Source organism: Eptesicus fuscus, chromosome 7 (assembly GCF_027574615.1).
Source record: "Eptesicus fuscus isolate TK198812 chromosome 7, DD_ASM_mEF_20220401, whole genome shotgun sequence".
NCBI classification, from domain to species: domain Eukaryota; kingdom Metazoa; phylum Chordata; class Mammalia; order Chiroptera; family Vespertilionidae; genus Eptesicus; species Eptesicus fuscus.
This window is the reverse complement of record NC_072479.1, coordinates 95,041,707-95,069,705: the sequence shown is the minus strand read 5'-3', so window position 1 is coordinate 95,069,705 and position 27,999 is coordinate 95,041,707. Positions and strand designations below refer to the sequence as shown.

The 27,999-nt window shown below is 42.9% G+C and overlaps 2 protein-coding genes across 5 annotated transcripts in view; both read right to left on the bottom strand.

Moving 5' to 3' along the window:
* The window catches only part of TXNRD1 (thioredoxin reductase 1), a 52,759-nt gene extending 33,486 nt beyond the window's left edge, over window positions 1–19,273 (bottom strand). The window contains exons 1-2 of one of the 4 annotated variants that reach the window (XM_054719429.1): window positions 19,176–19,243; window positions 17,695–17,804 (exon numbers count right to left, since the gene is read on the bottom strand). Coding sequence is in view for 1 of the 4 variants with exons in the window: in XM_054719428.1 (XP_054575403.1) it covers window positions 17,695–17,804; window positions 18,082–18,094 (123 nt within the window). In the remaining 3 variants the exon portion in view is untranslated. Of the gene's footprint in view, window positions 1–1,505; window positions 1,587–17,694; window positions 17,805–18,081; window positions 18,382–19,175 lie in introns of those variants that run through there. The other 3 variants (XM_054719428.1, XM_028150195.2, XM_028150193.2) reach the window with 3 other exon arrangements.
* On the bottom strand, window positions 5,349–8,175 carry EID3 (EP300 interacting inhibitor of differentiation 3). Its single transcript, XM_008144894.3, has one exon. The coding sequence runs from the start codon at window positions 8,044–8,046 to the stop codon at window positions 6,907–6,909; it is 1,140 nt and encodes a 379-aa protein (XP_008143116.2). The 5' UTR covers window positions 8,047–8,175; the 3' UTR covers window positions 5,349–6,906.
* Window positions 19,274–27,999: the final 8,726 nt, after the last annotated feature.

Below are 27,999 nucleotides of genomic sequence, written 5' to 3'. Positions count from 1 at the left end.
TAGATTCCATATACTTGGCACATAACAGGCTTTATAACATAACTGTTACTTTTAACTTAAAAAAATATTTCATTCCCCTGGTTTTTATACACACTATTTACCATTGCACATTAGCTTTGAATACAGTTTTGGTGATATACTTAATATTATCTTTCATTAAAATAAAAATCTGTCCTAGTTGGTTTGGCTCAGCGGATAGAGTGTCGGCCTGCGGACTGAAGGGTCCCAGGTTCAAATCCAGTCAAGGGCACATGCCCAGGTTGCAGGCTTGATCCCCAGTGGGGGGCATGCAGGAGGCAGCCGATCAATGATTCTCTATCATTGATGTTTCTATCTCTCTCTCCCTCTCCCTTCCTCTCTGAAATCAATAAAAATAATATATTTTAAAAAATAAATAAATAAAATAAAAATCTGTGCTAATATGGGATAACTGGAAAAGTTAATAAGCATAACAAATGTTTTTTAAAAATCAAGTTTTACCACGCGCCCCTGGGTCTGGGAGAGGCCACGCGCCCCCGGGTCCGGGTGAGGCCATGTGTCCCTGGATCCGGGTGAGGCCTCACGCACCTAGGTCTGGGTGAGGCCACGCGTCCCTGGGTCTCGGAGAGGCCACGCCCCCCCGGGTCCGGGTGAGGCCATGTGTCCCTGTATCCGGGTGAGGCCTCGAGCACATAGGTCCGGGTGAGGCCACGTGCCCCTGGGTCTGGGAGAGGCCATGCACCCCTGGGTCCAGGTGAGGCCATGTGTCCCTGGATCCGGGTGAGGCTGGGTCCCGGGTCCAGGTGAGGCCATGTGTCCCTGGATCCGGGTGAGGCCTCGCGCACCTAGGTCTGGGTGAGGCAACGCGCCCCTGGGTCTGGGAGAGGCCACGTGCCCCTGAGTCCAGGTGAAGCCGTGCCCCTGGGTCCGGCTGAGACCAAACCAGAGGGAGTCGGACCTCCATTACCACCATCTGTCCACCATCCAGAGCTGAGGGGTCAGTGCTGACATGTACACATAAGGAACTGGTGGACATTGAAATTGGGTCTCAAAAGAACTGTTGGTCCAGAAAGAAACTCACTGCAGACTGATTCATTTGCCTGTCAGCATAACTATTATTGCTCGTCTCACATTCAGTTCTTATAAGTATATCTCTAGGGACACATGATCTCGCTCATCTAGGGGAAATGATGAACAACATAGACTGATGAACAAGAACGGAACCAGAAACAAGGAGGCATCGATCGGACTATCGGGCCTCAGAGTGAGGATAGGGGAGGTTGGGGGGAGGGCGGAGAGATCAACCAAAGGACTTGTGTGCATGCATATGAGCCTAACCAATGGTTAAGTTCAACAGGGGGTTGGGGCATCTGTGGGGAGGGATGTGGGATGGGAATGGGGGGATGAGGACAAATATGTGACACCTTAATCAATAAAGAAATTTTAAAAAAAATCAAGTTTTAACCTTAATACAAAAAAAGCCCCCAAACTTACCAGCCTAGACTTTACATTTTTCTCCTGCCTACCTCAGATGTTGGGGGTGAAAGGCTGAGCTTGGGGTCAGTAGAACAGGATGCTTGGGATGTGGAAGGGGGTGCAATAGAGGAAGATGGTGGTGGTGATGGTGGTGGAGGAAGAGGAGGAGGAGGAGGAGGAGGTGGAGGCGGAGGCGCGGCACCGTGGCTGCCCCTTGGCAGCATAGCAGGTACACATGATGGCCCAGGGACATAAGGCAGAACACCTGGAAACCAGCAACAGTGGGGACAAGTCTGCGTCACCCTGACGGTCTGTACAAAAGGTCTAACGTGAGAGGCTGGCAAACACAGCCAGTACTCATCAACTGGCATTATGGCAGAGGCTCCTCCTTCAGCACAAGGCACTGTGGGGGGAAAAACAACTTGGTAACAACAGCCATTCAGATCAAAGGATCAATATAATCTTCAGATAGTAAGCATTACTCTAGTTGGTATCAAAAAGCATAAAGCTAGAAAAAATTTTTTAAAAAGACATAAAGCTGACTTGCTTGTCTGAAAGAATAAATGCACTTAGATGTTCTTCTGGAAAATAACCATTTTTAATCTCAACCCCATTTTATCTGCATCTACTCGACACAAATAATGCCAGAACACAATCACTGGCTGTCTATGAGAAAACCACCCATTCTTGCAACCACCTCCCCCAACATAGCTACTAGAGCAAGAGAAAGAAAAAAAAAAGCAGCATTATCATGCCACATACTCCCTCCAACAATGTTTATAATCTGTTCTGTGCTGAAATTTTGTATCAGACCTGGGTTCTTATGGTCCAAGGTTAAAGTCAAATTATATCAGCCAGTGCACAGACTTTACAAAGCAAGCTCTGAGAGAGCCTGAACATTTTTAACTGTGTAAAATCAGAAAGACAGGCAACTGAAGCATTCAGCTGACCCCAGAACTAAACATGATGTCTTCAAATTTTAATCTAGATTAAAAGTGACTCTGCTGTCATTCAGCTCCAGGTAAGTGGTTTCCCCTGTGAAATATAAATAGAGAGAGTAGAAGACCGCTCCGCCAGGCAATGTAAGAAAGGAGCATACGGAAGGGGCAAGCAGACTAGAGAAAAATGCTCCCCGCTTTCACCTTCAATTACAACTACTAGGAATAGTGGCTGCTAATCACCCTAGCTGATACAGAAGAGTTCTCCAACTTTTTAGTCTCAGAATCCCTTTACAATTTTAAATTTTTAGAACCCCAACGAGCTTTGGTTAATGGGGTTTATTTATAATATTTATCATATTAAAACTAAGAAAAGATTTAAAATATTATCTTTTAAAATATCTTAAATGTTAAACATAACTTACTTAAAACATTTTTAATTGGCAAGAGTGGCATTGTTTTATATCTTGCTAATTTTCTTTAATGTCTGTCTTAATAAAAGTCAGCCCATATTTTTTCTGTGTTCACTCTATTGTAACATCACTTGTCATGCATGTAGCCTCTGGAAAACTCTATGGTAGTAGACTTGCAAGAAAATTAGAGTGAAAAGGACAAAACAGCATCTTAGCATTACGAAGATATTTTTGACCTCAAGGACTTTCTGAAAGAGCCTCAGAGGCCCCTGGAGGAATCCAGACCTCACTGAGAACCATGCTATCCTATATAATAAAAGCCTAATATGCAAATTGTCCCCTTGGGAGTTCGACTGGGAGTTCAACCGCTCGCTATGACGTGCGCTGACCACCAGGGGGGCGTCGGCAATGCGGCCTGGCAGCTGGTGGCAGTGGAAGCGCTGCCAACCCTGATGGGCCCCAACGAGAGCAGGACCATGGTGGGATGGTGGAGCAGGTGAGTGGGCGGTGCCAGGCCAAGGCGGGTGCAAGAGGAGGCCTGATCGCCCCGCAGACGGTGACCAGCGGCGGAGGGGGGCAGGGCCACTGCCCAGCTCCCAAGTGCTGAGGGAGCCAGGTGGGGGACCTGGCCCCAATCGATCACCCCACAGGTGGAATGGTGGAGCAGGTAAGGGGGCGGCACCAGGCCAAGGCGGGGTGCCAGGCAGAGCTGTGGGGCTGGGAGCACAAACTGGGGCCCGATCCTTGCAGGCCACCCCGAGAGACCCCACCTGTGCACGAATTCGAGCACCAGGCCTCTAGTAGGGCCTAAGTGTAAATATGCAACACCCCACCTGCAGGTGTTTGCCAGGCTTACATATATTAGCTATTCTTTCCTCTCTTCCATCTGCCTCTCAGTAAAACACTGCTCCAGATTCCCCTTAAAAAGGCCAAAAGCAATTCAAGTGTGCAAAAATAATACCGAAAGCAATTCAAGTGTGCAAAAATAATACTGAAAACAATTAAAGTGTGTAGAAACAATATTTTAGTCCAGAGAAACCTATTTTGGACTTCCAAACTCCAAAACTATAAAAGATAATTGGTTTTAAACCACTAAATGGTAATCTGTTATAGAAGCAATTGGAAACTAATTCACCCAGTAAAATATAAATTCCATGAGAGTTGGGTCATATTCTGTCCACCACTTTTTCCCTAGGCACAGTGGGCACTCAAGTAATTGTTACGTAAATCAACAAAGCCCCAATTCCAATCGCTTGGTAACTGATTTCCTAGAACGAAGGAAGTCGTGTCTAAACTTAAAAAAGTGAATAAACCATGACAGAGATGGTCACCATGAGAGGAGGTGGCAGCATGGATTTTCTAACCCTGGTCTAGAGAATGAGGCACCAATATGAGTGTTCATGGTGAGCGATATGGTGCTGCAGGGGTTGGGGTGGGGGTCGGTGTATGTGTGTGTGTGCATGCATGCACACTGTGGTACTTGTATTCCCATTTAATTCTCACAATAGTCTTCCAAGAAGATGTCTTTCCCATTTCAGAAATGACAATATAGAAGCACTAGAGATTAAGAGCCTTGCCCATGAACTAAGAATGCAACTCAAGTCTGTATGATTACAAATCTCTTGCTTTTCTCACTATACCATACCCAGTTGTTCATATTTTAAAGTACCTGTCACATACATTTTCTAATTTTATCCTTACTGTAAACTTGAGATAGGTATTATTTTCACTTAGTAGTAAAAAAAATAAATAAAAAATAAAAAACTAAGGTTTACAGGTTCAATAATTTGCCCAAAGTCTCTCTAGAATGTTAGAGGGTCAGGATCTAATCCCAGGTTCTTTGATCAGAAAGTGGTTGTTACATAACAAAGTTCTAGAAAAAAAAATTTTTTGCCATTATATTCTCCTTAAGTTCAGTTGATTTTATTGAACTCTGAAATTTAAGTCACTCTAGCTATATTAGTGGGAAACTAATTGGAGTTTTTAGTTTGCAAGATTTGCAGTTTGGTGGATACCTAATCTCTATAATTAAATTACCTATTGGTCAATTCACCTTTTTCTTCAAGGTAAGTCATTTTAATTTCAAAGTGATAAGGCAACCCAGGTATCGTGACAACCAGTAAAAACAAAACAAGTGGTCAATTTGATTTATATTTTAACAGCTATAACTGTAGAGAAGAAGACCCCAAACCTTCACATTGTCTATTATTGCTTTTAGTCATCACTAAGTCTCAAATACTCCTAGTAAAGACACTAGGCATTTAACAGAGCAATCTGGTGGCAAGTAAAGAACTGAGGCAAGATTTTTTTTTCTTTTTTTTGCTGTCATTTTAAAGAGTATCTTTTCCTCAAATAGCCAATCTCTGGAAACTAAGGAACTTAATTGGTAGAAACAGGCTAAAGTGAGGATCGGTGAAACCAAAAGATGCTTTCCTGACTGCTAAGTAAAGGGTGGTAGACGACCAGGAAGGGTCAGCATTCCTTCAAAATTCTGTGTGAGAACTAATCTGTCTACATTATGAACTTGGGGGGGGGGGGGGAGATCAAAGATCATGACATGCAGAACCTCCACTACAAACTGACTAGGAAATCTAACGGTTCATTTGTTAGGAAAATAATTGGCCAAGTTTCATAAGAAATTTCTATTTCTGCTTAAAAAAAAACAACAACTTCACTATTATTAAAGAAGAACCTTACCCACACATACAAAAACCTCTCCTCTCAATCTTGATGTCATTCATTTAGTCTTTGGATTTCCCCTCTCCATACCACACTAGACTTAACAGAAAAATTTATCATTATTGCTATGCAAAATACGTATCCACCTGCCAAATAATGTTTAATGGCAAAATCCACCAGTACCGAACATTAAATTCCTATAGGGTTTAAGAAAAGGAGCTTATAGGTATGCTCACTGCATCTTCAAAACTATTTTCTTACAAACCCAAATTTTTGGGAATAACCTCCAAATAAGGCAATGATTTATATTTTAAAAAAGAAAAAAGAGCATTTATGGCTTTATGAATAAATTAATCAATCATTTCAGTTGAAACAGGGGCAGTTCCAGGAACTGAAAGCCCTATTAAGAAACGCACAAAATGAATTGAGAACAGATATTCAAGGCTGTTACATAATGACACATCACTGATTTCTGAAGGACACACAGTGTACCAGCAGAAATTACAAAGAGAAACTAGGAGTCAAAGAAGAAATTAACCAAGCAGATAAAGACTAGAACTAGATGTTGATTTTGTTTGAAATAATCTAACAAAAATATCTTCTACCTCTGAAAATACTAACAGAAAAGGTAATTCATTTTTGCCCAGTTTAACATCCAACTGGAATAGTTTTCAAAGGGATCTTATGGTTCTCTAACGCCATAAACCTCTCACAATTCCCTATATTTGGCCTCCATGTCCAGTATACCGTTCCTACCTGTGACCAATTAATTCCTACTCACGTTTCAGCACTTAGTTGATACCTCATCTACTACAGTAGATACTGTATTTCTTTTGATCTAATCATGGGAGAATTACTTAGAATGTGGGTACCCACTAAATAACCTTACTGAGTCTTCCTAGCAATGAAGCAAGGCACCTGTTTTTCTGCTTGTGGTTTTTTTTACAGTGCTAACATTGCACATTCATTGCCCTATAGATAGTCTTTCTTCAATTTAGCATTTTTTTTTTTTACCTACTTTTTCCCCAACCTGACTAGGAGTCCCATATGGGATTCTCTTGGTTCCCTGTAACAGAGGAATACAATATCACAGAGCATAACTGGTATTTTTTGCAAATTATAAAATACCTTTAAATTTATGAAATTTGGAACTGAATTTTATTAATAAAGTCTTAAAGGACATTCAAAAAAAAAATTTCCATGAACATGCCAGTGATTGTTTTTAAATAACAGAAGTTCATGACAACTTTATAAACTACCAAGAAAAATACACTGCACAGTAAGACAAATTCTGATGTTCTTGAAAATATTTTCTCACTTTACAAGATACAATATGGGCTTCTATTTAGGTTTTACACTCTATTTTGAGATGATACTTTAGAAAAGCCACCAAATGCACCCTATACTAAGAACAAAAATATTTAGTAAGAGCTTGTGATCATAGCCTCTGAAATTTCAAAAGTTGCCACAATATTTTTCCAGTCCTGTAAACTCAAAGATATAACTCCTTGTTTCCTGCCATGGGAACTGGGATCATTGTCCTCACCCACTTGGTTAACGTTAATTGGCTCTAATATTGGCAGCCTGTCTTGATCAAGCCTTATTCTTGCAAAACCATCCCTTATAATGAAAGAAACGTAGAATATATTCTCCACGGTGCGAGAAAAAGAATTCGGATCAATCACAAACTCAAAATAGGACACAGGAGTGTCAGGATACTTTCGAAAATACGTTTGCAACAACCCCAAGATTCTTTCTACTTCTTTTTCTGTCCCTTCTTGATTGCTACTCAGGTCCAGCCTCCTCAGCTTTGTAGGCATATCCACATTTTCTTCCACCCTGTGAGCTTTTTTATGGTGTCCAGGTCGCCGCTTTGGCGCAGAAGACTCGGACTTGAAAGAACCGAAAATAAAGTGGAATGTTTCAGCTTGCGACATCCAGGATGTTGCTTCCTTATGGACTGTCTCCCAGAAGGAAAGAACTATGTTATCATCGCAACCATTCAACGCATCGTGCTCATCATCTTCCATCCAGTTGAGACCCACGAAAATAAACAGAAAATCACAAAATGCTACTTGATTAAAAAAGCTCATATCAGAGTTTAGCTGCTTTGCCTTTTCTTTACCCAAATCAGAAGCCAAAACGAGAAACTGGGCATCGAGCGCGGCTTCCCGGGTTCGGCTCACTCCATCGAACAGGACGTTGGCTTCCTCCAGAGCCTCGGTTAAGGAGTCGCTCGCCGTGTTCACGATGTCTTCCCGGTTCTGCTGGACGTTGTAGATGAGCTGCCGGTACTGCCTGCGGATATTCCGGCATTTCTCCTCGTCGGCCACAAGCAGGAGGAGGTTGGGGTCTATGTGGGCTGCCGCACAGCTGAGGTCGTCGGAGCAGTCCTCGGAGCAGCAGTCAGAGAAGCCGTCAGCCGCCAACGCCGCTTCCAGCTTCAGGGGGTCCACCTCCCCCGCCTGCGTCAGAGAGAACGCACTCCGGGGGATGGCGCGCACCGCCGGCTCCTCTCCTTTCTCTTCGTCTCCCCTCAGGGAATCTTTTTCATCAGACATGTCGCTGACAGCGGAGCACAGGTAGCGCTCGGCTAGCGGCCTTCGCGAGGTTTCCCACAGACAACGGCGGCGGCGGCAATCGAAGGCTGGCGTCAGTCAGAGCGGAGACGTCCGCCGCTGCGCAGCGGAGGCTGGCGTCGCAGGAGGCCCCGCCCCCAGCTGGCCCCGCCCCCAGCTCACCCGGCCTCGCGACAGCCCGCCCCGCGGAGCCAGGCGCAGGCCCTGCGGAAAGCCCACCTCGCGGAAGGCGGCGCGCAGAACCGCGCCGGCGCACGGAACGCACACGCGCAACAATGGGTCCCAACCGCACACTGAAAGGACACCCGTTCGGGCGATAGGTATTGTTTTAGCGTTTACTGACAGTGTCCTCTAGCTTTCAAAGAAACACCTGGATGATCTTTGACAAAACTGTGGGGAAACTCAAGGTCCTGCGCTTTAGATTGCCGTCACATACTGCAGTTAGGTCGACCTCGGTTTTTCATGGTTACTGTGGTTATTCTTCTATCTTTTGAGAACTAAATCTGGCTGGATTATAAACTGCCCATGCCCTAAGGAGCAAGACTGCAAAACCCTATTACAAGTAGACCCAACTCCAAGGGCACATTTGCAAGATAGCTGTTTGTAACTCAATTATTTATTGTACAAATGTAAATTGCGTCAATTACCGTGGTGGGCCCTCCAAAGCCCAACCCCCTCCAACCTACCTCGCGATGGGGAAGGGAGGCGGGAATAGTCACCTGTGTTCGAATTTCAGTGCTAGAGCAAGCTCGAAGATGGGGAGAGGGGTATTACTCAAGTGATCTTCAGTTCTCCACAACCCAAGGGTGGAAGAATAAAGTGGGTACAGTCTCTGCAAGAGCTGTTTATTTGAGAGCTTGCCAAAAGGCTAAAGGCCACAGACTGAATGGATAGTAAATCTGAACCCTAAAAGGTGAGCAAAGCTATGAAGATTTTAAACACAATCTGTTATAAGGATATGCAAGTGAATGCTGTAAATCGGGTGACTAATCTAAATTGGAAAGTTCACACACTAGTTCACTGGAAATTCTGGTAGTTGGAGAAAGGGCTCAGCTCAGCAGTCACATGAGCAGCAAATTATACATAACACTGGAAAGGAATAATTTTGTTTTTAAAGATAACATGCACTCAGCCCACAAGATAAAAAGAGTTTAATCACTGCAACAGGTGCTCCTTTTAAAGGAGAGAGAATACACCACACTTCATCTATCAGCTCTGGTTTCAAGGCACCAGGAAGTAAATTAGCCCTACCTTCTGTCCTTTGCACCTAGGCTGGTTCATTTGTCTTTTTCTTTCTTTTCTTCATTGAAAAGTTAACTTTATTGTTTGGGAAGTGGGAGCTTTTAACACAATTGGTAAGTGGAAGACTGTATGACTATTTGTTCAGAATCCCAAATTGGGATACATGTTTTAATGGTTCATTTTTCTTTGACATTAGCAGAAAATTTCTTGCAAATCCATGAACAGCAAAACTTACTAAGTTATTCCAAAATATTTATATTACTACTATTCACCATTATTTTTTTTAGTAAGGGTAATTGAGGAAGAAGCATGCATTTTTCAAAAACACCATGTATCACGATTACTTGTGCATATATATATTGTTCTGCCCTATTAGACTGTTAGCTTCTCTAAAGCAAAAATGTGTTGTCTTCCAAGCAAAGCTGTTTTCACATGGATGCATTTGAGTATGCAGATTTTAATGTATAAATGGATATAGATGAAAAACTTTCTTCCACGACCTATTTCAAGTTACTTAGCAGCAAGAGATTTAATTTCAAATAGGAAACGAAAGTTGATGCTTTTTATAAAGTCAGGCTTATCTCTTCTCTGAAATAAAGCAAGAGCAAGAGAAAAACAAAGTTGGGACCCACGATCAACAAAAGGCCATATTTTGCCCCCAAGTCAGCCAATTACAAACTAATATTTAAACCTGGTCTAAATCTTAGATGAAAACACATAGCTAATTCCAAGTCCCAAACCGAAAAATGTTTGCTCTTACAGTTAACCATACTCTTGGGAGCTCCTGATATTCACTTTCAAGTCAATAAAAGTAACTTATAAAGAAGTGCTAAAGATAAGCCAACCTTCCCACTCTTAGGTGCCTATTTTCTCTGGACTCAGAGAAAATAGCTGACACCAATTTCTTCACACAGAGCCTTTCATCTAAGAATTTCAAAATGCTTTAGAAAAATAAATTATTTCTCCTAACCTACTTATAAAGTATTACTAATACATTTTACAGGGATTTCTCAGGAGATAACAGCCCACACAATTTGCTTGAAGCAACAGAACACAATAAGACAAGCATCATATTATTAAGTTGTGATTTCCAGTACTGAATTCACTCTATGCTAGATCCCTGTCCCTAAGAAACCTTAGGAATACATAAGTCAGCTTCTGAAAGAAGACATACTTGCATTACATTCTGCCTCCTTAAATCTGCCTTTGGAGCACAAGGTTCAGATGTAGCCTCAAAGTAAAAATTTCTTGTCTAATGACTTTCCCTAATGATTTATAGAATGGGAATTTCTACACTTGTGAATCCTTAAATCACTAAACAGTGACTTTCTAACCTAAGGTCAAATTACTGGTAATCCTATATAATGAAAGCCTAATATGCAAATTGCCCCCTCGGGCAGTAGTTCGACCGGGAGTTCGGGAGTTCGACTGCTCGCTATGTTTGACATGCGCCGACCACCAAGGGGTGGTTCGGAACATGCCGGTGTCGGCGATGGAGTGTTGCCAACAGGTGGCAGTGGAGGCGCTGCCAGCCCCGATGGGCCCCCCGATGAGAGCAGGACCATGGCAGGATGGTGGAGCAGGTGAGCAGGAGGCACCAAGCCAAGGCAGGTGTGAGTGGAGGCCCAATCGCCCCGCAGACAGTGACCAGCAGTGGGGGTGGGGAGGGTGGGAACGGGTGTGCAGGGCCACCACCTGGCTACCAGGCCCTGAACGAGCCAGGCAGGGGCCTAGCCCGGATCGATCGATTGATCACCCTCCAGGCAGGATGGTGGAGCAGGTGAGGGGGTGGTGCCAGGACAAGGCTGGGTGCCCAGCAGGGCTGTGAGGCTGGGGGCGCGAACTGGGGCCCAATCTCCGCAGGCCACCCTGAGGGAGCCCACCCATGCATGAATTCGTGCTCCGGGCCTCTAGTGATTATATAAAAGACAGCAATACACAATTGCAGTTAAACGGGTAAACTTCTTTATGACTTGTAAAAGAAAGCAAAAATTCATTAGTATTACTTCAGGCAACCAATGACACAGCTTGGCCTCCAAGATAATTTAGCTCCTCTTCTCCCCTTTTTCTTCTTTCAGGAGTGGCTGCTGAGGGCTCAATATAGCCCTCCATTTTCTTTCTTCAGTTTTCCTTCCTGCATTCTTTTTCAGTCCCTTTGCTAATAGTTCAGATTCATTCTTTCCAAGCATTCTTGAGCTCTGTCCCACAACCCCCAGCACTCAACACAAACATGATGGGATGTATGTCACAGATCACAGGTCTCTTGGTCTCTTTCTGGCCAAATAGAAAAAGAACTCACACAGTGCCCACTACCCTTTCCAGTGGGATTTTATTTCAAGATTAATCTATAACAAATAGATGTTTAAGAGTCTGAGTCCTGCACTCCAACAGATAAGACTTATTCTGCCTCTAGCTACCTCCCTAATAATTTTGTTTCTTCTCTCACCAAAGCTTTTCTCTCCTCTCCCTGCCAGGGTATCTATTTATGGTGAAGAGACGTGGTAAAAGTCCTACTTGATTTGTCAGAGTAGCAGGATGCTAGGATACTAGGTATAGTTTCTTTTTCTTTTTAATTTCCTTTAAGGTTATGTTTCTGAGTGTATATTTTTGCTTTGTTTGGTTCTTGAGTACTAAAGGTAAACTGTGCTATGATCAAGGTAGTTATGTGCTTTTCAAATGGGTTGCTGAAAAGACCATGAACAGTGGAAGAAGGCAAATGGGTTCCAATCTTGACCTATTAGCTATTACTGTTATCTTGGGCAGGTTGCTTAACACATTAAGCGCCCTGTCAGTCACAGGTGACTGACACTATACTTTCCGTCCAGAAGACAAAACAGGCTGGGCACTTAACGTGTTAACCTCTCGGTCGCCAGTTTCCTCATTTGTAAGATGAGAATACTACTTCTTACATCATGAAGTTACTATATGTATTAAGTGAGAATTATGTGATAGATTTGACAGTATTTTCAACTGTTGAATAAGTACATAATAAATCTTAAATTATCCCAAAGGTAACAAATGTTTAATAAACATTAGAAACCAAATAGAAAAAAATATATACAAACCAGTAGCTTCCCTCGATGTTGATTTAGGAAAAGAAAAATGTTTTAAAGGTTAAATCCGTAAGGAGGAATACAAAAATATATCCCATTATAACAAACACCAGTGAAAAGAAATTTGACATACAATAAAATTTTAAAACGTAAGGCTTCAACTAATGTAAGTGTGTATAGCACTTTGAAAGGTAATCCTATCTACTAAATATTCTGACGCAGGTCCACAAAAAGTCTGAGACGAAATGCAAAATTATTTACGTGTATTTTTCCCATGAATGGCTCCTTGGATTTCAGCACATTCCTTTAAAAACACAGTATCCGAAAGAGGTGTTGAATAATTATTCTATATTCAAATAATACTGGTTTATTGTTAATGAAATAGAAGATAAAATGACAGTTGAGTCCCACAAAATAATTTGGAGCCGTTCCCTGAAGTATTTCACAGTATATAAAACCTCCACCTTAGTCTGTGGTAAAAGTCATACACTTAACTGACACTTAGGAAAACCCAGTGGCAACTGAATTGCCACTCAAGATCTAATGTAAACAAGGGTGTGACAGAGGAGAACATAGCCTTTCAGGTTGTAAGAGCAATTATCAGCTCTCTTGGGACACCTCAGGAGTCAGCAATGACCAGGAGCATAGTTTTCATAGACCAGGGTAGCAAAGCACTGGGTACGTGGCTTTCAGAGGAAGCGACCTAGAAGGAACTCTGCCCTGGAGGCCTGGGTTCAAATCAAAACTAGTGCTTTGTTAGTTTCCACTTATTTTCTTCAGAGTTTGAGTTTCCTCCTCTGCCGTAGGGAGTGGTTGTGACTCTACATAAAAAGTCACATACAAACATTTGTTGACAAATGTATTTTAAAGTACACACTCTGCCCTACAAACTTGTGTTAGAGATAAGAGTACCTAGCTAAACCATGAAAACACGGGTGCTCAATCAGCGAAATAGACATAATGTGAATTTCTTCTCAACTGACCTGGACACACCTGCATAGACTGCTGTCATACAGCTCTTTAAAATTCTGAACTGCTTTATATGCTCCCTAGACCCTCTCCTGAACATCTTAGGGCTTGGTCTCTACAAAGACAGCCCACCTTCACAAAATCAGACGCCTTGTAGCTAAACACCTCACTTAAGTGAGTCTCCCCTTTAGTGATGAAGTGAGCCCTAACATCATCCATTCATTCAACAAATATTAACTGAATGCACATTAGGTATTAAAACAGAGAAAACATAAAAATAAATCATTTTCATCCTAAAGGAAGCTACAATTTAGTAGGCACAGAGGAATGCAGTTCCACTCGGCAAGCATCTAACGAATGAATTCCAATTTGCCAGAGCTATGCTAGGAATACTAAGATTTGCATGGGCTCAGCCTTGAATCATGAGCACACCATCACACCAGGGAGATCAGGCATGTATCCCAATAGCAATAACACAGAGCCAAGTGCCAGAAGTGTGAGTACACCCAAGTGAACTTTATAGATAGGCTTGGGTTCCATTCCTGGCTCTGCCACTTAACTAGCTGTGTAATCTGGACATGCTCCTTCAATTCTCAGGGCCTCCATTTTCTCATCTGTAAAACTGATGATAAACCATCTCCTTCATAAGACTAATGGAAGTGGGTTTGAGCAGGAAGTCAGGAATTGAACCAAAGAACAGAACAACAAAAAAAGGGACATTTGGGGACTATGGCTGTAATACTATTCCCAGGAGCTTTCTGTAGGTGAGGGAGCAGAGCAGAAAATAACCAGAAAAATGGGTGGGACCCAGAGCTCTGAGGACACAGAATACCAAACTAAGGAGTGTGCATGTTATCACCGGTACAGACCTGGAGGCAGCAAAGAAGCAATCAGAAAGATGACTGAACACAGATGGACTGGACAGAGAGGGAGATGATCAGAAGTGGAAGGCAAGTTAGAGGCTGATGAAATGCTTTGGGCAAGAGGAAGTACCTGAAGTAGCCTGGGCAAAGTTCAGATAGCCTGAGGCACAGGCAGAGGAAGCAGTCAGGCCCTGGTGAGTGAACAGACAGGAAAGGCCAGAGGAAATCTGAACCCCGGACCCCCAGAATAGTGACATGTATTGTAAAAGGACAGCTACACGGCAAAAAAGGGTTTGTGTTGTCACTGGGTTAAAGTGGGAGGAGGAGTCAATGGGTCTCAACACGGATTCACAGCTAGTAAAAGTTTTACTGTATCATCAGCACCAGATAAATTCATTTGCAGTCCTAATAATCCATCCTCCTTTAAAATCCTGTTAGTCCTTACCCTTTTCCTTATTCTTAAATCAGAGCCTGTTCACTTCCTTCATCTTCAAAGTGGTCCTTCAATTCTCCTCAGGCCTCAACCCTTAACTAAACCAAAAGCAGGTACCCTGCTCATCTCCCTGGATGGAACCGTCTCAGAGGAAAGAAAAAAAGAAATGTTTTCTGCCAGTTTTGGTAGAATATTAGGAGAGAAAGGTAACGGTTGGAGAGTTACTAAATTACCACTCATCTCCTGGTGTCTATTAAGAGTCTGATTTCTGGTAATTGTGGGAATTAGTCTTGAAAGAAGACCTGCCTTTGTTTCAGTGTCTACCCGCCTTCAAGGCTGGAACCCGGGGCTACGGAGCCTGACCACCAAACGATCACATCTGAGCTCCTCTCACAACTGTCTCATAATTCACTTGGATTGTTAATCATGCACTGATTTGTGTTTGCCACCTTTCTATTACTGCTTTGAAGAAATTAAGTCCCATGTTGCCAGTTTAAGTCTTATCTCCCAAAACTATTTCAAACTACTGAGGACTATTAAAGTCTTAAGAATGTCGAGCACTTAGTATTCCAATGAGCACTTTTTCATTCACTTTGCTGTTCCTCTCAATACCAACAAAAGGCATTTATACAAGTGGTTTCAATGCTCTGGAATCCTAAAGACACTGATTTACATACAGGGTTCCCTATAAAGAATACTTGCGTTATGCCTTTAAGAATTCCAAGGTTCATGAAAGCCAGATGTCTTTGAGCAATAGGAACTCTATTGATAGTTCTCAGAATTTAGTAGCTCCCTAGTTCTAATTTTACACATGGACATACAAGTCCTAGCCACAGATAGCATATTTCCCTATTTTTCTATTCACATATAAATTGTTGCCTGTTGAGTTACCATTAGCTATCTTCTAACTAGTATATTTTGGGTATTAAAGAATAGTTATTTGTTTCCTCACTTCTAATTATTTAGCAACCAATCCTGACTAAACTACCTTAAACATTAACGTTCCAAACTTGGTATTTATAATAAGAATTACCTGAGGGGGGCTTGTTTAAAAAATAATAATAATAAAGGCAGATCCTAGCCCCTTCCAGAGGGTTTATTTAGCAAGACCTCAGGTAAAGCCAGGTGTGCATGTTTAATAAGCACTCCAGAGAATTCTGTGTAGGTGTTCCGTAGACTAGTTTTTGAAACGCTTCTTTAAAACCTTCTTCCTGTAAGTAGTCATCTGAGCTTATCAGTTCCTTGAAATAGGAATCTCACTCCCTTGTCTTCTATTCTACAGTGCAATGAAAGCAAGGTGAGTTCTGCTGTTGCCACTGTTACTTACTGAGGAAAGGAGGCAAAGGAAAAAACTATTAAGAGAAGGGAGAAGACGATGTTTGTAAAAACTCCCTCTCCATTATACAGGTTGCCATCAGAGTATGAAACCTTAACCTTTTTTTAAGGTGTGGACTTTAGGATTTTAATACTAATCCTACAATCACCCAATTCTCCACTAAATAAATGCCTTTCTTTACTCAAACCCAATGTTCCTTAAAGGTTTTCAAAACCCACCAGTTAGCCCCAAATGTGGGCAACCGTTGGCTGGAAATTCACAAACGTTTCAAACCAGTGGTCCTTATTTTGTGTCTCTTCCTCCATTCCTTAGTACTCATTAAAAACCCAAAATAAACCAAATGATACAGAGCTCAGTGGTAAGTTTACTTAAAGAGATGTGCTGAATGATTTCATTGTGAGTTGGTCGTGTGCTTTTCATTCATGTTGTTACACTTCCCTAATGTCTGAAATTACCTATGACCATATGGAATTGAAAACATCAGATTATATCAATAAAATGGGTCCAAAGCATATAAAAACAGTGATTCTTTTTCCTCCCATGGATGGTAAAACCAGGATCATCTGTAGAATTTATATAAAGCTCAAACGCCTATATAACTTTTTAAGTGCAATTTTATGAAACAGGTGGAACAAAGAGAACAATCAGACAGGAATATTAATAGACCTTTGTCTCATTTTCCCTGCAAACTAAAGGTCTGAGTAACACAATATAGTTCAAATGAAGCCAAAAGCCTTTTTATCTCTTTATTGTCCATTAATTTGCTATTTGTCTTTGAAGTCCACCTCCATTTCCTATACCCATTTTTCAAAAACGTAAATACAACTTTTAGAAAAATAATAAAAATGTAAATTAAATGCTAATATCCTTCCTAAAGGCACAACACATCTAAATAGATTTTACATTTAACTGTGCCACAGGTTTACTTTCTCAGAAGGCACTGTGTTCAAATAGGAGTTCCGTTTCTTAAAAATTACATAGATGTAAACAGACAAGGACAAAAAGATAATTAGCAGAAATGTGTTAAGGGGGTGGGATTACAGGCTTTCTGACCTGGTAACCAACCCGATGTAGAGCATCCATGTCACACATCCCCTAGGCCGGCCTCCCAGCATTTCGCCAGTGCCACGGGGCAGGACCTCTCCCTCCCGCAATGACCTACGGGAGGAGTGCCGCCACGCTGGCCGCCAGCCAGAGGACAGACTTCTCTCTTCCTTCCACACAAATGCTAACTCTGGGCCGGGAAAGAGACACCCGAAGAAAACCAAAACCACTCCCCGAGCTTCCTGGCGGCTCTCCCCTGCACCGGGGTTTCTGGGTTCCGCTCCCAGAGAATTAAACTGGAGGAGAGGAGCCAAACACGGTGAGCATTTCCAGATCCCCTCTTCTCAGCAGTTCCCTAAACAAGCCAGTCTACACTTCTCCTAGAAGGTCTCAAGTTATTTAGGCTTACTGGGAAAGAGGAAGGGACAAAAGGAGGAAAGGGACCCTTTAAAAAATGCATTTTTAAAGAGACAAGAGTTACATATGCCCTTCGCCAGTTCGCTTTACTCAACGTTTCGTCAACTTGGAAGAACACGTGGGCCAGCCCCGGCGTGTTCCTTTGTCATTGTCCAGGACCGGCTCCCTGGGAGCTCGGTGCACAGCCGCCCCGGCTGCGAGAGGCGGCGTGCGACCGCGCCGGGCCCACTCCCGGCTCCGCGGGCGGAAGGAACGTTAGCGCCTCCCACCTACCTTCAGGGTCGGGCCATGGCCGCCTAGCTTTCTCCGTTTCACAAACACAACGGGCACGTCGGTCTCCGAGGTCAGCTCGGCCAGCGCTCCCTCGAGGCGCGGCCCGTCCTCTGTGGCACAGAAGCAGAGAGGGGCGCGGGTCAGGCGGGCGCTCGGGCCGCGGCGGGAAGTGCGCGCCGGGGGCGGGGCTTCCGCGAACCCCAGTGCGCGCCCCCCGGCGACCCGCGCCGCGCCTCCCGCGGAACAGCGCCACCTGCCGCAGCCCCGACGGCCGCCTCGGCCCGCGCCCGGGCTGGGACCTCGGATCCCGGACCCCGGACCCCGGACCCCGGACCCCCGAAGCTGGAAATGGCCTCGAGGCCAGCTCGCTGAACACACTCGTGCTACCTTCCCAGTGCATCCGGGATCCAGGAAAGCCTCAGAAAGGAAGCTTGAGGCATGGAGAGGTTTATAAAACACCTCCCAACTTCATCTTCCTTTAAACTCTGCATCTACACAGGACGTCAGAATCCAACTTCCAGGAATCCATAGGGCAGAATTACGAACACTCTTTCCAGTTAGGGTGATTTATCTACCCTAAGCAATACAGCAACACCCTCCATGACATATGGGACCTAATCGTCCAAGTTTACAGGTGAACTCAGAGAATGAGTCAGTGAAAGAATTAGAAAGACTCCAGTTACACTGGTATCAGGCCCATGCATGAGACAAAAACCACACCAACACTTAAAAGCATAGTTGTTTGATAATAACAACAATAGCTAACACACTTCTGCAGTAGCTTTGCATATATGAACACAATCTTCACAACCTTTTTGAAGCAAGGCCTATCAGGTCCATTTCACAGATAGGGACATGGAGGCACAGAAAAGCTAACTTGCCCAAGGTCACACCGCTGGTCAACAGCAGACCGAGGATCCACACTCAGGCAGTGTGGTGTGTGCTTTTATACAGTATCCTGTATCGCCTGAAAAAAAGTCAGTTTACAGCACTGGCTCCACTCTCAGCTGTCCCCGTTTCACTGCCTAGGGCGAGTCAAATGATTCTGAGTAAATACATATAATTTGCTAACCTCTCCGGATTTCCGGGGGTTCAATGGTGTGAAGATCCTGGGAAAGCGTCGTTAAATTATTGCACCCTCTTAATGCTGTTGAGTATCAAGATCGTGCACTAAGAGATGATACAAAACCCATTTTCTCAGATATTATGCAAGCAAACTGTCTCCACAAGGAAGATGGAGAGGTAGGAAGCCACCAGGGGGCCGGTGTCACCTACCACAGGCTAAGCGTTCACTAACCGGGACTAAACCAAGAACGCCGAGCAGCTCGCTGGCCCGAGAAAAGCCTCACCCTCACTCAGACGAGCCTGTGACACCCCCCTCCCTGCGTTCCCCCGGCACCCCGCCGGCGGCGTTCGGGTCCCGGCGTGCTCACGGCCGCCCGCTCGGAGCGGGGCCGGCTGTCAGCGAACCCAAGGCTTACATGAACACGCGCTCCAGGGCCTCGGGCCCTCTCCAGGTGTCCCACACCGTCCGCTCCGATGCAAGGCGATGCGGGACTGCAGCGAACCGTGGAGCCGGCTGCCGGGTCCCAGCGGCTACGGGAAGCCACGCCCTGCTCCGCGCTGAGCGGGTGGGCCGAGAGCCAGAGTCAGAATGACAAAGCAGAAATCCACCGCTCGTGCAGCCCTGGCCACCTACGCCCGTGGCTCAGCTAACTAGGATCCCCTAATTGGGTGACGCCACATCCTCTTCCTGCTGATAGCGCCCCCAACCCAAGAACAGAACAAAAACAATTTAAGGAATGTTTGGAACCAGAACCCAAAATAAGAGTGGGTTTTAAATGGACAAAACTGGACTATGCCCTAAGGCGGTGAGACTCCAGAACTTTGCTGCCCAGTGTTATCACGGGAGGATCTTATTAAAAAACAAAACGCTGGCACCTCGTTTCCACCCCCAGATATTCGGATGCAATGGGTATGGGGTGCCACCTGGGCATGAGGTTTTGTTTTGTTTTGTTTTGTTTTGTTTTGTTTAACTCCTGGGTATTCTATAGAGTGAACAGCAAAGTGAGGGACCCATTGCCCTCAGGTAATGGATTAGTCAGCCTGGCAATTCCCTAAAGGAAGTTACTGGTCTACCCTGACTAATCCCGAAATGAAGTGACAAATTCCACCAACACACAACTTCCCCTTACAGTTCTTCCTCCTTGGCCCACTCAGGTTTAGGTTTGTTATGGATATTTTAAGAAAACTGAAGAGTATACAACTCCAGCCATGCCAAGCCACCTGTAGCCGCCCAAGTAGCCATGCTCTCTCATACGTCCATGCTCTGTCATATTCTTACACTTGCACTAGTAGCCAGCTAGGTATATTTGCTGAATAAATAAATAAATGAATGTCTTCCCACCTCTTTGTCTGGATACTGCCAGACTGAAGCAGACTTAGGTGAAACGGTTGCTGGTTTCTTAAGGCTGTAAGAAACCACACTTATGACCTGGCAGACAAACACAATCCACATTTTTGAGCCCCTTCCAATTCTCTCAGCTTCTGAACGTGGGCGCGCGCGCGCGCACACACACACACACACACACACACACGCATGCATTTGTGCACTAACCTGACACTTTCCCTACCTAATAACCACTATGAGTTTCCCCGAAAGCGTACCTCACCTGATTCTGGGGTCCTTAGAACAGACGATGGTCAGGGTACAATGGTTTAAGGAGCAAAGAATGAAAATTGTGTCAGAAAGAAAGCTGGGACTAAGGGAGAAAACAAACTCTGTACTAACCATTTTATAGGCCTTATTTAATCTACACAATAACAGCCATGAACCAGGGTCATAAACTCCTCTTTCTTAAAATATATAGAAACTATACCTTATTCAAAAGTCTTAGGAGAGGGACTTTAAAATCATTTAACTTGAAATAAAGTACTAAAAGCAAGTGATAAGGACTGATTTCTAAGAACCCTGTATGACAGACAGGTCAGTGTTACCATAGTTAATATTTTCTAACGGCATACCAGAAAAGGCTAGTAAAGCATCTTAAGTTCACACTATTCTTAAATGAGCAAATAATAGTACAAATAGCTAGAATACTGCAGGTAGTTGTTGTTTTTAAGTAAAAAAAAAAAAATCACCATTTTTAAAAACCTTCACTTTTTTTAAGCCTTTTTTGCTACTGTTAGGGACCAGATGCTTTACCCTTGTCACAAAATGGAGAATTCCTTAGTTCTGTTTAGTTGCTGGTTAATGGAAGAAGTGCCTCACCTCACATTTCCCATGATGCAGCATTTGTGCTGGTTATACATTTTATGTTGTTCTCTTTGCCTGACTTCTCTTCCCTCCCTAAGGGCCTACTCTTTCAAAGCTCATCTGAAATGTCACTTCCTCTGGGAGGGCTTCCCTGATTCCAACCCAGTGTTTATCGATCCTCCCCTTTTCCATGTCCCCAAATAACTAAAAATAATTACAAGTCATCTAAATCCAAGAGAGCTTTGGGAAGGCAAACCCTTGTTTGATTTATCTTGTCACCCCAGAACCTGCTATATATAGTAAGTACTCAAAAAATCCTTGAAAAGGCCCTCTATGTTCCTGAGCTAACATCTAAGCACTCTACAAACAGATCTATGCAGGTGTTTGATTAAGGGTCTTATCGCATTGAACTACTGTTCCTCCTACAAATAAGCCTCTCTCACCCCACGGGGCTAGAACACCTTTCTGACACCCAAATCTTCTCTGCTTAAACCTACAGTAGCTCTCCAGGACCCTCAAGACAAAGTCCAACCTCCTCAATTGTACTGACTTGGCCAGGCTCACCCTTGTTAAACCTAGATGTCCACATATTCTGCACCCAAAACATTGCTGGAAAAGACACAGAAATTAAAAGTGATTTCACTTTAAAGTCAAGACCACAAACCTCAATGTGTCCCCAAGGCTGCCCAGCAAGGCTTTGCATCTCTGATATATTTGTTTTCCCTGTTTCCAAAGTTACTATTGCATTCTTATTCCTCTTTTGTCAAACCTCTAATACACCTACAGCTTGCCATTGGCTCATAACCTAATTTCTACTTTAAGAAAATCGAATCAACTAGACAGAACTCCCTCCTACTTCCCTCTCAACCTCCACTTGTGTGTGGATTCTTATCTTTCCTTGTCTTCTCAGTCTTCAGTAACTTCACTCATGGCATCATCAGTTTCTTTGTTCTCTACCTGATCATTCCCATCACCATACAAACACACTGTAGTTTTCACATTAAAAAAAAAAAAAAAAGCCTTCCATCATCCCATGTGCTCCAACCCCTCATAGTTACCACCCCATTTCTTTGCTCCCCTTCACAGAAAAAAAAAAAAATGACGGAGGAGAATTCTTTGTACCCTGAAAAAGAATAAAGTAGGATAGGGAGGTGTTGGAAAGCATGTCTCTTTGGCATGAGGTTTATTTTAGGTTGATTATTTTTAAGAAACAAAAGGCTCAGAAAGAGCTTTTTACCTCCCCCTTAACTGCCTAAAAGAATTTAGATCAGTGGTTCCCGATGTGGGGCACATGCCCCACAGGGGGACAATTTGATTTTTAAGGGAGGGCAATTTGAGAATGAGTTATTAACAGTGAATTTTTTGCATTTCTTATGGTTCTAGGGGCCTCATTTGCAGTATATAAATATATATTGTGGACATATTTGTGCATTTCAGTTCTCTATTATGTTTTACAACTTTATTTGCTATTTTTTCATATCCCTTTATATTATTTTTTAACAATTTCTTAGTGATTTCTTCCTCAGTACTTCAACTGTCCTTTTGTTCTTTTATTTTTCTCTTTCATGGATGCCGTGTTCTTTGGAAGCTTATTTAGACTAAATTAATGGCCTTTTAGGCTTCCTCCACATGAATGGGAGTTCACTTTTTGAATAATAAGAATTATATGTCACAGGGGGGCATCAGGATTTTAGAGGTGCTTACGTGGGGCATGGCCAAGAAAAGGTTGGGAACCACTGATTTAGACAGAGAGCCTGTTCCAGGAAGAGGAGCTATCATCAGGGATAACTGCAAATAATATGAGGTGTGGTGAGCCGGGGGAACTTAGCAAAGCCTGCTTATTCCGAGTACTCCCTCGAATTGGCTTTGCATGGCATAGCAAACATTTGTTTACCAAACATCTGTTTTGCCATCTCCATGTGAAGTCCCAGATGCCTATTCCTTCTTTTTAGCTTTGGATGGCATATAAGCCATTGTCAATTGCCTGACTGTCTTTGGGCCTCAGATGAAATTAAATTTGATTTTCTCCAATTAACTTGTCTCCTCTCAATTTAATTCTTAAACCACCTAGAAGAGTAGAGGAGAAAATGTTCCTCTCTGACAGAAGCCAAGAAAGATCTAAGAATATGGTTAATGTCAGCCTCCAGTTCTAGAATAGCACAGCTTAATACAACTTTCTGTGATGATAGAAATGTTCTATATCAATACTATCCAACCTAAAAGCCCTCACCACGTGTGACGATTGAGCACTTAAAATATGGCTAGTGCAAGTACTGACCTGAAGTTTTTGTTACTTGTTTAATTAATTTAAATGTAAACAGCCACATGTGGGCAGGGACCAGGATTATTTATGCTCACCATGATGTTCCCAGAATTTAATACAGGGCCTACATATATAGTAATTGCTTAATAAATATTTGTCAGAAGATTCAATCTGTAAAATGGTATATTATTAGTTAATTTGTGGGTCCCATCTTTTTCCCAAGAGAAAAGGGGAAAAAAGACTTTAGATGGTGCCCTAGCTAGTTTGGCTCAGTGGATAGAGCATCAACCTGTGGACTGAAGGGTCCTGGTATCGATTCTAGTCAGAGGCACATGCCCGGGTTGCGGGCTTGAGCCCCAGTGGGGGCTTGCAGGAGGCAGCCAATCAATGATTCTCTCTCATCATTGATGTTTCTATCTCTCTCTCCCGCTCCTTCTCTGAAGTCAATAAAAATATATCTTAAAAAAAAAAAGACTTTATATTGTGTGGGAGCACAGCTGCTCCTCGAACCTACACACACTCCTGACCCTGCTCGTTGCACGAATTGTTGGGGAGTAAGTTTCTCCTTGACCCTGCTCCGCTATGCTAACTGTTGGGTCCGAGTGCCCCTGCCAGGGACTGGACCTCCTTGGACGCTGGGTCTTTAAGAATTTGCTCTATCCCAGAGGGTAGATGGGATAATAAATGAGAACATACTGGGTGGTCTGAGTAAAATAACAATTGTAATATGCCTATGAGCATGCCTGGAACATAGTAGGTGCTCAAATGTGATGGCCCATCAAGTTCACAGAGGGGAAGCAAATAACAGTACGGGAAAACTGGGGAAGGCCTTAAAAAAGCAAGTGATATCTATAAGGGAACCATATCTTGAGGAATAATGGGAGTAGAAGTAACCCCTAAGAATTTTTCACTGCTTATGTGCCAGGCATAAATCTGGGTCTCTGCACGACTCATTTAATCCTCACAACAATCCAATGAGTGAGATACCATTATTTTCCCCATTTTACGGCTGGGAACAAACCCACTGAGGATAATTATCTTGCCCATGGTCACTGAGCTAATGATTGACAGAGCTGAGACTGCCACCCAGCCCTTGGCTCTCACCACAGTGCTGGGCCACCTCTTGAACAGGTTTTCTTCTAGGGAACAGCAGTGGGAAAGATCCTGTGTGTTATTGCATGTTATACGGAAGCATAAGGGAAGATGAAACTATAAACATGTTAGATTCAGCTTGGGGTTCACAAGGCAGCTAGGGACTTAGCTCTTTTCCCTACATTCTCAAAATCATCCATGTATTACACCCATATTACAAAATTACAAACTGAAATTCCAGGAAAGGAAGACTCTTGCCAAAGGTCGCAAAGCAGGTGTGTTAGATTTGCCATATAAATCCAGGTGTGTCTATCCCTAAATCCACTGTTTGTCTTACAACTCAAAAGTGTGTGTAGTGAGGTACAGACTAAAAAGAAGTAAAAGCAACATGACTTAAGGACAAAAAGAAGGATTAACTTTCTGACAATGACCAGGGCAGACTTCATGCATGAAACACCCACCCTGAAAACTGCTTGGGGGGCCATGATTTCTGTGAAGCCTCTGAGCAAACACAGGACTAGTCACTCTCTTATTTCTTTTCTTTCTTTCTTTTTTTTTTTTTACTCTCTTATTTCTTACAACAAGCTGCAGTAACGCCGTCTGTGTACACGCCTGCCAACCTTAGTACTGCCACTTATTGAGCACCTGTGTGCCAGGAGCTTCACATGTTCTCATGAATCATCTCAATAAGCCTTTGGGATATGTATTACCATCTCCATTTGCAGATGAGTAAACTCAAGGTCTGACAGCTAGCCCGGGATTTACGCCCTCATTCTCTTCTTCCTCCACCACACTATTTTTCACTTGAGGGGCTGATATTTGAATCCCTAGTACCTGGCACAGTGCCTTTCCCATAGTAGGCACTCACTCAAGATTTCGATTATAGAGGAAAGAAAACATTTTTCATGTAGAAAACCTCTGGCCAGCAGAACTTCAGGCGGTACAGGCTCTATTGCAGTAAACTTTCAGATATCTCATCTTATAAAACGAGATCAGCCACCCTCACCACCAACCAAGAAGATGTGTATTCGTTAATAGTGGTAAACAGAAGAAACAAGTTGCACAGCTTATTATTATTAACTTCTAAATTCTTAAACCCTATTTGAGTTGATATTGAGAGGAACATCCCCTCTAATTTCTCTTATTGATTCCCACAACTTCAAACCTCACCTATAGAGTAAACCTCCCCACTCATCCAGACCAATGTACCCACTAGCCTATAGATCCACACTGGACAATCACGGCGTGTCCAAAACCAAGTTCATGATCTTACTAGTCTAAATCCTGTGTCCTCTCTAAACGATGATTCCACCATCATCTTTCTTCATGCCAGAAAGCAATGCCGCATGCTTGACTTCTTCCTCTACTTCATCCTGCACGGGATTATGATCCTCTATCTCTGCATTAAAACTTCCCTTTGCCGAAACCGGTTTGGCTCAGTGGATAGAGCGTTGGCCTGCGGACTCAAGGGTCCCAGGTTCGATTCCGGTCAAGGGCATGTGCCTTGGTTGCGGGCACATCCCCAGTGGGGGGTGTGCAGGAGGCAGCTGATCGATGTTTCTCTCTCATCGATGTTTCTAGCTCTCTATCCCTCTCTCTTCCTCTCTGTAAAAAATCAATAAAATATATTAAAAAAAAAAAAAAAACTTCCCTTAGCCCTGGTTGGTTTTCTCAGTGGTTAGAGCATTGGCCCTAGGACCGAAGGGTTATGGATTCGATTCCCAGTCAAGGACATGCACCTCAGTTGCAGGTTTGATCCTCCTGCCCCAGTCGGGGTCACGTGCAGGAGGCAACCAATCTCTCTCTCCCTCCCTCCCTCCCTCCCTCCCTCTCTTCCACTTTCTCTAATGGAAAAAATATCTTTAGGTGAGGATTTTAAAAAAAAACTTCCCCCTAAAGAAGAACCACATCTTATTCACCTGTGTTTCCTCAGAACCTATTGTACTGGCAAGACAGATGCACAAATATTTGAGTGATTATTCATTTTTATGTATTTCTTTCCAGTCCTTTCCTTTGCTTTTTAAAGCAAGATGTGACTATTCTACAAAAACTATTTTATGCTTTGTTTTTTTACATAATTTTCTTTTTTTCTTTTTTGAAATATTGTTTTTATTTTTATTTGATAAGCTCTTTGTTTTTTTAGTTAAACTTTATTATAGAAAATTTCCCATGCTATTAAAAATTCTAAGTGAATCATTTTTAATGGCAGCTAATAGAACATGAGTTAGTAGCTGCTACTGAGCACTGACTATGTACCAGGAACAGTACCAGGCACTTTACTAGTTCATTGGGAAGAGGACACTAATTAAACACTATGTTAGATGCATTGCAAACATTGTCTTATTTAATCCTAACAACTCAAACAGAGAAGTAACACTATCTTACCTGGTATGGATATGAACCCAGGTCTGCATGGTACAAAGCCGTATTTTCTATTTTTATAAAATGTGTGAGCTATTTTCTTTTTGTTGTTGTAGTTGTTAATCCTCACTGAAGGATATTTTTTTCCATTAATTTTTAGAGAGAATGGGAGGGAGAGAGAGAGAGAGAGAGAGAGAGAGAGAGAGAGAGAGAAACATTGATGTGAGAGACACCCATTGGCTGCCTCCTGCAGGTGCCCCAATGGGACCGGGTATCAAACCTGCAACCCAGGTACATGCTCTTGACCAGGAATTGAACCCAGATCCTTAGGTCCTCGGGCCAAAACTCTAACCGCTTAGCAACACAGGCCAAGGCTGTAAGTTGTTTTCTTAAATGGATAATCAACTTCCTTACCCTCCTTGCCTTCATTCCAAACAGACATTTACTAAACAGTGGTATATATCTATGGATCCTTAGGTGAATGCTACATAACCACTGGTCTCCATCCTCTTGACTCATTTACATAAGAGCAAAGCACACACTAGGGGTCCGATCAGTGCAGGGCTTATTTCCATCCGCAGCACTAATACAGGTATAAAAAGCAGCCTGGTGGGGTGCGTCTGTTTCTGTGTATAGAACGTGGAGGAAGCACCATAACCAACAAGATCATAAGTACAGGTTAGATCAGAGAACAAGTCAGCATTAAGAGCCTGGCCTTTGGAGCCAGATGCCCTAGTTTCAAGTTCCAGCTCTGTCAGTTACTGGTTGTACAACGTTGAGCAAGTTATCTAACCTCTTTATGCCTCATTTCCTCATCTGTGAACATAATCTCACAGAACGTGATTAAGTTAGTTAGCACTTGAAGTGCTTAGAGCAGTGGTTCACAGCAATTGCCATATCAGGGCTTCCTGCCATTATTATTATTCCATGAGGAACATGAACAGACAATTCAGATAATGAATTACAATAAATAAGATACAATTCAGATAATGTAATATAACATATAGAAAAAATTTGCCTCATTAATAATCAAAGAAATACAAATTAAAAAATGGACTCTTTTACCTCTCAAATTGACAAACAATAATTTTTAAAAACCGATTATTATTTAACATTTCATTGAGCTTGTGGGGTTATCAATTAGTACACATCACTTAAAAGGCTCTAGAACTTGAGAAGTGTTCATACTCTAACCCAGAAATTCATTCCAGTAATCCATCCTAAGGAAATATTCTAAATACAGCAAAAACTTTATGTACAAAGAAAAATACTTCTAACCTGCCATTCTATAATAGCAAAAAGACTATTTGTCCAATTATACTGAATTGGCCAA